Here is a 15,712-nt window from a genome sequence, read left to right as displayed (position 1 = left end):
TAGGTACAACCCATGGGAACTCCAAGTCCATGTGAGGGCGGGCTTGTGCTGACTCATTTACAGTAAAGCTTATTCTTTTTCTATCCATCTGGAGTCAATGTCAAGATTGAAGTTTTCCTCATCACATCCTCCTGAGGATGGACTTTATCCTTTTTTCATTGAAGCACAGACTCCATGTGTCCTATGTTATGTGGGGGTCTCTGTTCTGGCACCTCATGTTCACAGCCTCTTCTTCTACACTGGTTATAGCTCTTAAAATGGCAAGTTTTAGGTGACAAGGATATGCAAATGCCTGGAGGGTAGCCACTGGCATTAGTGTCCATCTCATGTTCCACACTCAAATCACACATCAGTTTTTGGCCTTGAGAATATCCCTTAATCTTTTGCATGTTCTGCTAAGCATTTACAATGTTTTAATATTTTAGATGTCACTTTTACTTGTTTCATAGAGACATGATTCTCAGCCACCTTTTAGGGCCACCTTGTATGTGTTTCCTATTATCAATATACTATCTGAGTTTGTGTTTAAGCTTTATTGGATTTTCTATGTCTTTTGATAAGAAAATTCAACCTGTACACATTTAATGTATCAAAATTAGACTTGGTCTTCTTTCCAGTTTTTTTGTAAGTCACTGCTATTTCATCTTTTAACTTTTTCTTGTCTTTTCTGACCTGGTCAAACTGTTGCTGATTTCTTTCTCCCCATTGTTAATTTGGACATTCTACACTGCTTTTCTAATCCCACGGTTCAATTCCCAACTGTCAGAAATCAATCTATCTTTTTTATTATCGCATTAATATGAAATAATTATAAGCTCCTCTCTCTCCCACATAAATCTGCTTGCTCACCCATCCCTCACACCCCCACCCATCCACAAATTTCATAGCATGCTTCTATCACCCCATGCTCCATGGGTGTCATGCCCCTTCCTAAATCCTGCTTTTGCTGAGATTGTTTACACTTTACTTTAAGTTTCTTGAACCATAATTATTTCTTTTTTTTCCCTCAAAATTCTTATTTGGCATCTTTTTAAAAATCATCTTTCATTTGGATCTAATACCTACCTCTTTTCTTTCCTTGTCAGCTTCTCTGATCTACCTTTCCTTTTCTATTTCTCTAATACACTTGGGATTAGCATACTTGGGAGTAGTTTGCTCAGATAAATATCACAGGTTGCATACTCTCTTAAACCTTCTCTATCCAAAATGCGTTTTTAACACGGACATGGCAATTCTGGCTGCATACAGATTCTTTCCTCTTAACGGTCTATACAAATATTGTTTCACTGCCTTCTATGTTCCAATATTATAGATGAATCATCTGATGCAGTGTATTTATCTTGTTTTCACATGTTATTTAAACTTGTTCAGAGGCTTAAAAAAATTTTTTTTTAATGTTTGCAACCAAGGAAGGTCACCAGCGTATGTCTAGGAATGTTATCTTTTTTTTTTTTTTTTTCATTTCATCACCCTGAGATTTAGTGACTCTTTTTGGTCTACTGATTTATGCTTTTCCTCAATTGAGGAACATTTTTCTATGTCATTTATTATTGCTTTTCTTCTATCCATTCTCTTTTTCCTCCAGGGGCTAATATATTAGTCACATTGAAGTATCTAGTCTCTTTTGCTTTTTCCCCCTCATGATTTTTGCCATTTCCTTGATTGTTCTCCCTCCACTTGATCTCCTGTATAAATCATTCTTTTTTGGGGCACCTGGGTGGCTCAGTTGGTTGAGCATCAGGCTATGGCTCAGGTTATGATCTCACGGTTCATGGGTTCAAGCCCCATGTCAGGCTCTGTGCTGAAAGGTCAGAGCCTGGAGCCTGCTTTGGATTCTGTGTCTCCCTCTCTCTCTGCCCACCTCCTGCTCACATTCTGTCTCTCTCTCTCAAAAATAAATATTTAAAAACTTAAAAAAAATAATTCTTTCTCAACATCAGCCACACCCTTTTTCAGTTCATTTTTTGAAAATTTTAGCCAAAGTGTCAGAAAATTTGTTTTGTGCGTCAATTGCCAGTGCTTGAGACATTTAAAAAACAAAACAAAACAAAACCCTGCTATGTCTTCCATCAGTTGTACTTGATTGGGAGACTCCTGTACTGATTCATCTTGGATTTCTGAGTTTCATCTTCAGTTTCTGGGTCCCTTTTATGAGAATAATTTTTCTTTGCTTGTTCATGACTACATGTTTGCTTTTTGTTTGTCCTTTATGCTTTCCTGAGCAATGATAAATGAGGAGTAGTAGGGAGCACTGCGGTTTTTGTGGTAAGTGACTTAACAACCCATGGCTTCTCTGATGGGCATGAAGGAGGGAGCTGCCCCATGTCAGGACTCTCATGGGCTGGTGGAATCCATTTCAAACCCCCTCTACCTGGAAGTAATACAACTTCTAGCAAGGCTCCTTTTCTGGCTCATCAAAGTCAGTGGCATTCTTCTGGCTCTCTCTGGACTACAAGTGACTACAGTGGGCAGGTATAACTTCTTCACAGGGTCAGGCCCAGGCAACAGAGGACCCAAATCTCTGAAATAAGTCCAAATAAATGGACGAGTCTTTTCCAGCCCAGGCTTGTAACAATATGAAAAAGTCCTCCAGACACTCGGGGGATCCCTGGAGAAACTGAAACACAGCCAAGTGTGTCCTAAAGGTCCAATGTGCAGCCTGACCTGGCTGTCGTATTAGCAGAGTGAGCAGTGACAGGCACCCACACATCCATCTCTAAGTTTCACCTGCATTTTCAGAGTTTCATTCCAAAGGAAAGAATGAAATCCATATCAAAGTGTTTTTTTTTTAAAAGTAGGCAACTAGTAATAAATACCTGAAATATGTCCAAATAGATAATCAAATTATATATAAGCACAATTAATCACTTTAGTAACTTTGCATTTGCTATGAAAAAGACAGATGGTATGATCTCTTTAAAAGATCAGAATTCATAATTAAATATGCACCCGGATCCATTTGGATTATTATTTGCTTAGTGGGGAAACTTATATGCTTTTCAAACCTACTAAGAGCAACTAGAACAAGATTTAGCAAATTGTTATGTGATTATATGTAAGTACTATATTCCCACTAATTTTCCTACTAGAGTTCCTGATTTCAATACTCATGGGATCAATACCTCATTTTAAACATAATTTGTTAATTATTAAAGTCTAACATTCTACTTCTGAAAAACAGTAATCCCAAAGTGGTAAATTTTTGTGAAAAATGTGATAAATGAAAATATATGTAACTTGTAACTATGGGTTATTCTGGTATAGGGAAGAACTACGTCAGGAACTAAAAGAGGGGTTTAGAAAAATTAAATTAGCTTACATGCTCATTGGCTATTTTAGTGTAAGCTAGAGGGTTTAGTGCCAAGATTTCACTTCAGAGGAATGTAACAGTTTAATAGTATCAGAGGCAAGGGAAAGCTATAGCCACCCTTCTCAGTGGATGGCACAAGCTTGTGTTGGTGAACTGAGCCTTGACAATAGCCGGACAGGGGAGGAACTTGCCAGGGTCATGCTGTTGGCCATACAAAAGGGCTTTCTGCAGAACCCAACTACTTGGAAGAACTGCCCATAAGAATCATCTAGAAATGCGTCCAGTCTCGGACTTTCTATAAATCCCAGGCAGTCAGCACTGCAACCCATGGAAGGGTGGGCCCCCACTTGCCATTCCTGGCCGGGGGATGCACTCACTGTTGCTGTGGTGCCTCGCTCTGCAGCCCCCATATGGACAGGGCACCCTGGGACCCTTCCTCTGGCTCTCATCTTTGCAGTACATCACACAATGTGTGAGTGTTTACAAGTTGAAACTCACCTTCTTTTTTAAGAGGGAAGGTAAGACTTGTTAAGAGTGCGATAAACTCTCCATAAACATTCTTGTCAAATTACTTGAAACAACTTGGAAATAATGCATGCAGAAAACAAAATATTTCTTTCTCCTTATAATTTTTTTAAATAAGTGTTTTTCAATCTTTTTTTTTAATCACCCCCTCCTCCCCAACCAGGAGTCATTTTAGATATTTTCTTCCCAATCACCACCCCATATGGAATTTTAATATCAAAGATATATATATATATATATATATATATATATATATATATGCATCTATATCTATATCTATCTATCTATCTATCTATCTACACATGTCATGTACCTATCTCTGCTCTATAAATAGAAAAATTAAGAATTTTTGGCCTCTCTAAGAACCAATTTTTACCTCTTTAGAGGTGTTTTCACCCCTGTCGAAAATGCATATTCTATAGATATATCTGGTTTGATGTCACCATGGCAGAGTTTAAGTAACATTTTCAGGAATGCAGGTTATATGAGTTCTTTAAGCATCACATTCCATCACTTCTTCTCCAAATTTTCATTTTGTAATAATACTTATGGAATTTAATATGTACTGTAACAAACCCTCTTGTCCTCATGAATATTACCAATAATGGAGTTCAGATTTAAAAATTAAAAGAGTTGTTTTAAGAAACAGTATTACATTTGTTTCCAGGAAATATTTTTTTCGGGTGAAAAGTAGGAGAAATTAATTTAAAATGCTTGTTTTCTTTTTCATTTTTTTAAATTTTTTTTAATTTTTTTATTTTTTAATATATGAAATTTACTGTCAATAAAATGCTTGTTTTCTAAAAGAAGTTGTAATTGGATTTGTGAGACTAGCAGGTAAAACAGGAAGATGACTGCCAAATTTCTGAAGCTAAGGAGAAAAATAACCACGTGGAAAATGACATGCATAATATAAATGCGACAATAGAAATCGTTTTGCCCTTTTAATTCGATGAATAATGTATGACCATTTATAGGTGACAAATTATAAATGAGCTGATAGTACCGTACAGGTCTGAGAAGATAAAATGGTAGAGATACCACCCACATATAGGAAAGATATTTGAAATATATCATCCAAGATTTCTGTTGTGGTCTCTATTTCATACTTTCAAAGAAACATAACGGATATTATGAGAAAATGAAGGCAAATTTGTCACAAAAGAAGATTATAGGACAAAAATCATGAGAAATTCAATTCAGGTAACCTATTCTCCTAAATGAAATACAGATTAAATAACACCAAAATAAAGGATTATTTGCATCATTCTACAGGTGTCTGTAAATCACCTGCTCTTAGTCTACAGTGTTCTTTCAGTATTCTACATAATTAAAGAGCAAACTTTTGAAAAGTCACTGAATAGTAGAAAATGTCATTATTATATGATTTTTCACCTAAAAGTGTACTTACTAATGTCCACGTCCATTGGCAAAAAAGTACCACAAAAGTTATTGCCAGCAGAAAGTTATTTAATGAAGTTTTCCAAAAAGGAAATTAAACTTCATGATAATCTGAAATCATAACTGCTGTTATGGCAATGAGTTACTTTCTTAATTTGGTCATTTCTTGTGATTAATGAGCTGAAATATGAGTGTCAGATTTTGTTGGAACTAAAACAAATGGCTCTTTCATTTAATGTCATTTTAACAAATATCATAAAGCCAGATGTCCTCAGAGGGACACAGAATTACTTTTCTAGAAAGTGTGAGTCCACACTTTACAAAAGCCATTCTGCTTCAAGCACACGGCTGTCATAGGAAAACAGAAAACCGAAGAGATATCCCGGAGTTCTAAACAAGGCAAACGTCTCTCCTGAACAAAAATGCAACAGAGACTTCACTGCTCACTTCATTGTGCTTGCTCTCCCATCAGTTGGTGACTTTCTTAAGAGAGGAATTTTTTTAAAATTGTTAATCTTCTATGCATAACATTGTGCTGATAAATTTCTGTTAATGGTACAGCCTAATGGATACGCAGATATGTTTATGTATTTTTACATAACGAGGAAAGTATTGTTCAAGTTTTATTACTTGACGAGAATATCCAATTTAAAATATAATTACGTTCATTATAAAAATGTGATTTTACGTATAATATGTATTGTGTTCGGTCAGAATTAAAAATGAAAACTCTTACAGAAGAGAGTAAATTTACCTTTTTATGTTTATACATAGCCTAACAAAGAAAGAGACTTTTTTCCTATTTCTTAACTAATTTTAAATTTAGGCTAACTGGTCCAAAATGGCAAAACTGGTATCCAGCTATAGAATGGAAGCTGAGGAGCTTAATGTATGCTTAAAAGATATTTTGTAGACTGCAAGTTGACTTTCATGGGTACAATGGTTCATTTTGGATTTTGGAAATTATCCTGGATTATATGGGAACTTGAGAAATTATTGCTCTGAAAGCTCAGGGCCTTTTCTGATCTATTTTAAAAACAAACTTTCCAACACATTACATAACGCTATTGCCTTAAATACTGGATCACTATAAGTCCATAAACTTGAATTTCTGTTATTATAGCTATTTTAAGAATCAAATGGGATAATGAATTCCTTTAAAACAGCAACATAATAGAATCTCCCTGAAACTAGCAGCTATTATTGTTGTTAGTATATTTAAATTTAACACATAAAGATGTCAGTTGACATACTGTCTGTTTCTATAGCTTAAATGAAGACTGAGCCCACTGATTATTTTTGTACAGTTTTGTTTTGTTTTGTTTTTCTCAGAACACTACCATTCTGAACCCACACTCACTTTTGTACAATAATGGTAGAGTTGAGTAGTTGAGACGATGTGTGGCCTGAAAAGCCTACAGTGTTTACTATCTGGCTCTTCAAGAAAAAGTTTGCTGACCCGGACTTAAAGCTCCAACTGTCCTTGTAAACTTTTTAAAAAGAGAGTATTTTATTAAAAAAGAAAGTAATTTTGATTAAAATAACTTATGAACACTCATTTGAAACAAATGACTTTGATTCATGTAGAGGTTTCTGATATAAGAAGAGATACTACAATTTGAATAAAGGCCAAACATGCTTTGGGGAAGTTCAGATACCCAAAATCAGTCAGTAGAAGTGGAACAAATTCTGAATGCCTTAAGTTCAAGAATAAAGCAATGTCCACATGGTTTTAAAGTGAACTAAGTCACCACTACCTAGTTTACCAAAATCAAATTTATTTTCAGTGGTTTGGGAAGAGGGCAACAATTTGTAGACACATAACAAACAGATTCTGCTGTAGAATCCTACCCGGCTGGGTTTTTTATTTATTTAAAAAAAATTTTTAATACTATATACAAAAAGCAAATGACAAGGATTTACCAACTAGACCTGGGCTCTCCCAATGCACTTAAATAGTATCAGTGAACTCTATATTAAATTATTTGAAATTTTGTTGGCATTTCATGATCATAAATTAGCTAACACACATAAATACATTAGGGAAGAGATCAAATTTATATGTGGAAAAATTAGGTAAAATTTACCAGAGGATTTTGTTCTATTCCTATGTTCCCAGTGGATGGCCTTGGTGTTTATCCTACGGGGCTGATTTAGTGACCAAGTTCCAACCCTGGGCTACACAAGAAATGTTAATGTAATCTCCAATATCCAGGACTTCTTCACCAGCAGATACAACTCACTCCAGAATGGTTAGCATAGTCCCAATCACCAGTAGCCATTTCTGTTCGGATTCCCAGGCGTTTTGTCATCAGCCTTTTAACCTCTGGTTCTAAGACTATTGTGTAGTTCTTCCACCTCACCTATCTTCCTACCTCTCTCCAGCCATAGCCTTTAATTAACCTTTGGGTCTCATTCTATGTTAAGCAATTTCTTCTACATTCTCTTATCCCCTTTCACTGAATTCACTGAATCTGCTTCCTATGTTCTTGCCTCAGCTGGTTCTGTTACAAATGTATGGCTTTCTCCACAGCCCTTTCCAGAAGAGGATGCTCATGCTCCAATATCCCATACAGCCCATGTAGGATAGCATATGGATGACGAAGAGATGCCCAATCCATTACCCTTCAACACTCCTTTGAGGTGTATTCCAACAGGTTAAGATGTCCTCTCACCTGACTCTCCCTGTGGCTGCTGTCCATTAATTTCTCCATCAGTCCCTTCTACATGCCCCTGCCTACACTCCTTCCCCAAGAACTGGCCTCACACTGAATGACTTCAATGTCATTGTGAAGATTCAGCTGACACCTTAGTTTGAGAGCTCCCTGCCATCTTGCCTTAACTCCATCATTATGTTTGAGCCACTCATATCCATATAACACTCCATATTTTGTATTTAGTTTTCCAGGATTATTATGAAATCCTGAATCTTGGATCCCACTCTATGATCACAACCATACCTTCGGGCTCTCTCAGTTCCACCAGCCTGAAAAAATTCCAAAGCTGGCTCAGGCTGAGTGTTGCCTTTCTCCCCTTTATGCAAGACCTTAAAAAGGGAAACATCTGTCTATATTGGCATCTTTATGAATTTGTAGCCTCAAAATTCAGCTGGGTCTTCAGCACTGCAATTGATGTATCTTTAATTTACTTTTCTTTTTTTTTTTGCAATCTCCACAGTACCCACTTCCTCTTTCTTTCCTCCATGACCTTCCCATTTTATAGTCTTGTTATAAGGCTGGACATAGACCTTGCTTCCTACTTCAGACAGAAGTCACTTTGTTGGGATTCCTTCAATGTTTGATCCTTGTGTTACAAATTCACCTGCAAATATTATTGTTGGTCCATGTTTCCCTGTGTTTTTAATGACAATCCAATCTTTGTGTGCTGGATATGCAGCAAAATTGTACCAATTTTTCAGGTGTCAGGCTGGATATCATTTCTTCATGCGCCTCTGTCATTGGTACTCCACAGCATAAAACAGTTACTGCTTACTGTCTATATTTCTTGCTAAACTGTAAGCTCCATATTCCACACAGATATTAGGCAGCATCAAACCACAGTGAAAGTTTAATACAAATGATATTTTGTTACAGGCAACAAACCTCCATGAAGAGGGAAATTCATAAGTGACTCCTTAAATGTTTCTCAATACCCAAACAGATATTACCATTCAATAAGTATATGCCATCAATTCTTTTTCTGAAAAGTTTACGTGTGGGGGGGATTGAATTTGTATTAACAAAATCCATTTTTAAATGTTCTGGGAGAATTCTGGATATCTTAGAGAACTCAACTATACGGCAAATTGATTTTTTACATGGAAAATTCTTTTATAATAAAAATAATCGAATTACTATTTTTCTGCTTCTTAACTTTACTTTTTCATATACTGGATTTCTTGAAGTGTAGTTCAGGTGTATATAAATACCTCACTTAAAAAGACACATGGATTCTAAAGAGTTATACGTCAATCAATTTTTCCATAAATAGGTAATCATTCAACTCTGAGATGTATTTTAGAAATAATTTGTCATAATAAAAAAGTAGTCTGTGGACATCATTAAAATGTATTAAAATATTAACAAAGTTACTCAGTCAATAAGAAGTACTATTCCAGGGGCAGCTGAGTGGCTCAGTCGGTTAAGTGGCCGACTTCAGCTCAGGTCATGATCTTGCACTTCGGTGAGTTCGAGCCCCGCATCGGGCTTTTCGCTAACAGCTCAGAGCCTGGAGCCTGCTTTGAATTCTGTGTCTTCCTCTCTCTCTGTCCCTCTCCTGCCTGCGCTCTGTCTCTCTCTCACAAATAAATAAATATTAAAAAAAAGAAAAGAAGTACTATTCCAAAACTCTAGTGTAGTATGTAGTGTGCTAGAAAATGCTTATTTAATCACTAAACCTACCTGCTCCTGGCTTGACATCATTAGTGCAGGTGGGGACTCCTCAGTTTCTACAAAAGTTATCTGTGTTACCAGAATTTCCCTCCTGCCCTCTCCTAGGTATTGTTGAGCTGACTTGCTTATTTACAGTCTTCTGAATCTGTGCTTGCTTACGCTTAGTAGGGAACAGACTAACACAACTTGAGAAAGGGAGTGACAATGAGAGGTGGATATGAAAACAGCAAGTTCCAGAGAGTAAGACGCAGGGCAAAGGGGTTACCTCGGCAATGTGAAACTGTAGGCAAGATTACTCGGTCTGAGGGCAACACAAAATGAGCCAGGCAGCATGGTGACCAAAGAAACACTTAGGAAGAACACAGTGAATCAGCTTTGGCCAAAGTCAAGTAATTCACAAATGGCTTTTCCTTTTCGGATTTATAAAAAGTGCTATCTGAGGTTCACCTTTACCTTGAAAAGTCATCTGTGTCCAAGTGAGCCACTTACCTCTGCGAGATAGAACTCGTCGTACTGCCTCCTGAAGCTTTCCCCTTTGTGGTAGTTGCTGGCAGCAACTATCACATCCACCGTCACCATGCTCAGAATGAACATGTGGAAAACTGATGACCGCATCATTTGCTGAGGAGGCAAAACAGATAAACTCTTAACAAGGAAAGCAACCGCTCTAGGAAGTCGCCGCAGTTTTATAGATTAGAAAATCGAGGCTCAGTGAAGTTAAATAACTTTCCCACTGTCACACAGCATTGCAGGTGGTGCCGTGATGTGGACCCAAGTCTACTGCCTACACTGAGATGAAATAATTAGACATTCAAAGCTAATGACTGTTATGATAATGACTGCCATGAATTGAACGCTTACTATGTTCCAGGCCATACTAGAAGCGTGTTATTTACTTTATCTCTTTTAATCTCCACCATAGCCCTACACAGCAGGATATATTACTCGCTTTTCCCAGTGATTTCAGACAGAAAAAGTCATTTGTCCAAGATCACACAGCAAGTACACAGTAGAAGTGGGCTCCCTATCCAACCAAGTCTATGTAAAGTCCATTCTGGGACCCACTGCCCCCAGTGGGGTAGATGATATATGAAAGGAGAGAGTACAGGCCAAAGGCCTTGGGCAGCAAAAAAGTAGAGAGAAGCTGGCCTGTGGAAAGGACCTGAGTGCAAAACAACAACCACTAAATCCCATCCCTTGGTGCCAAATGCCAGAGATGAGCACCACCATGTGTTAAGGCCTTGTTGCTTCCTGGCATGTTAGGGACACAGATCCTTACATTCGACCCAACTTGAAAAGTCTTCAATCTTTGCAACTAAAAGAACCTAACCAGAGCAGAGCCTGGAGATGGGAAAGGAGAAACAGGACTCAGGACTGCCTCCTCTGAGTACTGTGAGTCCAGCTGCTATCTTATGCATCCATATATGTGACCGTACACGGCCTTTGTCACCCTATGCTTGTCTATAAGGACATGGGCTCCCAGCCAAACTGCACACAGTGGAACTTCCACCACTTACAAGTTCTGTTGCCATTGGCAAGTTAGCTAAGCCTCTCTGTGCCTCAGTTTTCTTATTAGTCAAGTGGAGATAACAGTGGCCAGTCCAAATGTTGTTACCGTTTTAAAGGAGTCAATGTCGATAAAGTGCTTAGAGCAAGTGCTAGCATATTATGAGTGTTCCATAAAGACTTGCAATAAAAATAAATGCAGTTCTGTGAATCAGGCATTTTTCTGTCCAGGAATGGGAAATTAATTGTCCAAAGTCAAAGAATTAACTATGTTGTGTATTTGACTGAGTCCAGGACCAAGAAAGATAAATAAGAGTGATAAGATCTATTAATTTGAGAGATGTCAGAGCCAAGGGAAATGCAGATATTTCGTAAGGTTTTGTGTCCCCATGACTTTGGAGGCATTCTTACATCCATGTGACTTTGACTTTATCTTATAGGTAATACAAAATCAAATTCCAGAACTGACAACCAACATATGTAAGTGCACATCAATTTGCTTGCAGGAACTCCTGACCTTCATAACACAGATAAGCAAATCACTTGGCAAGTTTCTATTCTCACCAGTATTTTTATTGTTATTTTGTCTTTCTTGAATTGTGAGACTTAAATTCCATAACTATTATTCCTTTTCTATATTCTTTTCAACATAATGTTCTATTAAAAACATTTCAACGGATTTCTACTTTATCCGCATGACAGAAAAGCCACAACTCTCTCTTTCTATTTTCCTTAGCTATGGATTTGTGACTTAAGTAAACTGTTATTACTGAAAGATCCAAACAAAGCTTTTAGCCATGGCTGTCAAAAAACTTTTAAATTGGTTTTGTAACTGTCACAGCTTCACTTTGGTGCTGTCATTATAATTAGGCTGTTTTTTGTCTGAGTGTCTACGTGTCCCTGTTGGTACAGAGTCATTAAAATAATCACTTACAATGGATTTTGATACACTATAATCACCATTGCTTAGCTGACTTTCTCCAAAGTAATGACTTTCAAATATTAAATAAGAATTAAGGTGATCTGTATGTGCGGTAGCTAAATCTGAGTATTAGAACCAGCGGCTCTAGCTTTGAAGTGAGGGCTGGTGACACGGTCCACTTCAGCTCAATTCAATCCAACCAGCGTTTGAAACTGGCTGTCACTTTCCTTAATGCAGAGGCCCGGAAACATCACATTTAGACTCAATGCTTATATCTATAGGACACTCCAAATTTATACTCTTCATTTTTTTTCTTTTTTTAAAAAATATTTATTTTGGAGAGGAAGAGCACAAGTGGGGAAGAGGCAGAGAGAGAGGGGACAGAGGATCTGAAGCAGGCTCTGCACCGACAGCAGAGAGCCCGACACAGGGCTTGAACCCACAGACTGCAAGATCATGACCTGAGTCAAAGTCTGACACTTAACTACTGAGCCACCCAGGCACCCCAATTTTTTATTTTCTTATAAAAATCAACATAAAGGGAAATGTTAAAGTTGAGTCAGAATCACAACATATTATGTAACTTGAGATTTTTCAGAATTATTTAATATGGATGTGGGTATATATACATATATAAACACACATACATGTGTGTATATGTTTCTATACATGTGTGTATATATTTTTATATATAATAAAAGACTCTTTGGATCCTGCATACACATTCAATTTTTTAAGGTTCTCTTCAATTGCAATGTCACCTTGGTTTATATTTTAAAAAATCATACAGGTTTTCCATATATTCTTAGCTTGGCTTTGATCCAAGAAATACAATTTCTGTATGCAACAACTGGAATTACCAAAATACAAGTAAGAGACTATAGCAAAACCATCCCCAAGGCAGCAGTATCTGGCAGTAACACTCAGGAGTCTTACTACCCAGACTGGGTCCCTGAACCAGAGGCTTCCTGGGAGCATATTAGAAATGCAGGTTCTCAGGCCCCATCGCAGACCTGCTGAATCAGAATCTGCATTTTTAACAAGGTCACCAATGATTAATGTGTGTATCGAAGTGTGAGAGGTTCTGTTGCAGAGCATCTCCTTGAGCAGCAGTTTAAACTGGGTGACCTATAATTTTTTTTTTTTTTTTTTTTTTTTACAAATTTACAATTTCATGACTCTAAAAAGTCTATAATCACTGATTAGAATAGAACACATACTGGCTGGAACATTATGGTAATATGTTAGGATACACCATCACATCCCCTCTCTCCAACCCCAAGATCAAAAACCAACTAAACCAGGTTCATGAAGACAAAAGTATGTGTTGACTTTTCAACCATTTGTGGGGAGTATTATGAAGACACCATCACAGACTCATAAAGTCTAGGAATGCAAGTGGTGTCTAGAGTCTGGAAAAGACAAGAAAGTGCTTTCTTCTTTGTATCTCCAGAAGTAATGCAGCCTTCCTGACACCTTCATTCTAGCCAGCTGAAATGTACTTTGGAGTTCTGACCTAGAGAACTGTAAATAATGTGTTGGTTTAAGTCAATAAATTTGTGGTTATTTGTTACAGCAGAATAGGAATCTAATGCAAATATTGTTCATGACTTTGACATACACCAGTTCAAATTGTCTCCTATGGAATCTGATTGTAAAGAACACCAGTGCTACAAAACTCTACTGCACCAAGGAGTTGTACCCAAGGAGATATGCCAGTAGGGGTCTCTGTAAAATTCATTACTACAGATTTAAACTCATCATGGCAATCAAAGTTTACGTTTTGTTTGTAACGCGTTTCAGAAACACGGAATGAGACAATGGGTCTGCAGCAATGATACTGAGTCACGCCTCAAGTGGGAGGACAAGAAAGGTCACTTTATATTATTAGTTCTGAGTCCTACCGTGAAAGGAATGTTCTCAAGAGACTGAAGTCTACCTCGAATATGAATAGGGATCCGCACTCAACCAACAAGATGTATCAACAAGGGCTACCATTTGGGTGCTTGGTTAGTGGCAAGTTTTGGTGCAAGCATATTGCACACCTCAATGCACTGCATGTAAAAATTTCATTTAATCCACAACCCTGTGCAGTAGGTGTTTCATTATCCCCTTTCACATACGGAGAAAAGATAAGGGAAAGATAAGTAGGCTTCCACATTCCTAGAGGTAGAAGGTAGTCTCAGATGTTTTGAGCCCAAAGTAGGTGTTCTCTTGCCTTCTAACAGGCAGTCACAATGCCTCTGACGCGGCTCTACATACTCCAGAAGAAAGAACAGCAGCTCCCCTGCTAAGTGTTTGTGATTAAATAGAGGGAACAAGTTTGCGAACCTTATATTTGAAAGCTGAAGATGATCTGTTCCTTACAGAAGGGTGTAAGATCGCCAGTGTGGGGAAAAAATGTCGGTTTTGCAGACAGGTTGAGCTGAGTTTGCATCTCAGCTCTGTGCATGAGTAAACCTCTCTGTGACTCAGTTTTCTTACATGAGAAATAGATGTCAGAGCACCTACATCTCCAGGTTATAACATGACTATAAGAGAGACTATTTAGTATAGAGTCTAGCCTGAAGCAGGCATCTTGCACTCAGGATTCTTGTTATTTGTAACTGTATTTGAAAACACTGGAAGGATCTAAAGGTAGAGATACAATTAATCGCTTGTGGTGAAAGTGAGAAGGTACAACATGAGAAATCAAGTGGGGGAGAGAACTAATCTTGAGAGGAAACATGGATGTGTATAGACTTTCGAAAAGGTCTTATGCTATCCCAGTTTTTGGCGTGACTACTTCATAGGAGCTATTTCTATTAATTTGTTCAGGAATTTTGTTTATAAAATAGTGCCATAAAGATTCTGAAGACTGTCCAGGCAAACATCCAACAAATCAAACTGTGGCCTTTGAGGCCGCAATAAGGATAAATTAGGATAATGAATAGTACAGCTCAGAAATCAAATCTTTCTTTAAATTGCTGCTTGAGAGAATAAAATATACTACTTGGTAAACACATTTCAGGCACTGAACATTGCATCAGCCATGTACTAAAAACTGTGTTTTAATTAGATTTCAAAGTAAACATATTTGGAGAACAATGCAATTACCAGATGAAATTCTCAGAAACCATCCTGCATATGCAGCCATGAGCATACGAACAAGAACATAATGTAAAAGACCAAGTGCATAATAAATCTCTCCTTGCGTGTGGTACGTTTTTTGCTTCCTGTATTTAGAAGACATCTGGATATATGTTACTTCTATCATCAGTATACAAAATAATGCTGTCTGATATAAAGAATTTGTATTAAAAAAGCAAATATATTTATATCAAGACTGAAAACAGACCCAGCAGATGTCCTTAGAAACTCTGCCTTTCCCATCTGCCTGCCCCTGGCATGTCCCTGGAGAGCCAGATGATAGAAGGAAATCCACCAGTGACTTCTCTCAAAGGTACTAAACATCTGTGATACCTGTGAATACAGGACAAGTCCTGACTGGGCTGCTTTCTTTCCTGGACAGTAAGCTGGGTAAGAGAAGCTCAAACACGGAAGCCAAATTGTAGAAAGAAGGAAGAGTTTAGTTTTTGTCTCTTGGCCAGCATGAGTATAGCTTTCCCTCTACTCTGTAAGAGTAAGGTTAGATGTTAAATCACAAGTTGCCACACA

The 15,712-nt window shown here is 37.5% G+C and overlaps 1 protein-coding gene across 7 annotated transcripts in view; it reads right to left on the bottom strand.

Annotated features, from left to right (window-relative positions):
- Positions 1 to 15,712, bottom strand: part of NALCN (sodium leak channel, non-selective) — a 317,181-nt gene that overhangs the window by 169,130 nt on the left and 132,339 nt on the right. For all 7 annotated transcript variants that reach the window (XM_053890708.1, XM_053890599.1, XM_053890639.1 and 4 more), the window contains one exon: positions 10,117 to 10,248. In XM_053890708.1, the coding sequence (XP_053746683.1) occupies positions 10,117 to 10,248 (132 nt within the window). The remainder of the gene's footprint in view (positions 1 to 10,116; positions 10,249 to 15,712) is intronic.

The sequence above is a fragment of the Panthera pardus genome, unplaced genomic scaffold (assembly GCF_024362965.1).
Source record: "Panthera pardus isolate Hobbes unplaced genomic scaffold, ASM2436296v1 HiC_scaffold_1, whole genome shotgun sequence".
NCBI classification, from domain to species: domain Eukaryota; kingdom Metazoa; phylum Chordata; class Mammalia; order Carnivora; family Felidae; genus Panthera; species Panthera pardus.
The sequence above is the reverse complement of the archived record's forward strand: the minus strand, read 5'-3'. Positions and strand labels throughout refer to the sequence as shown.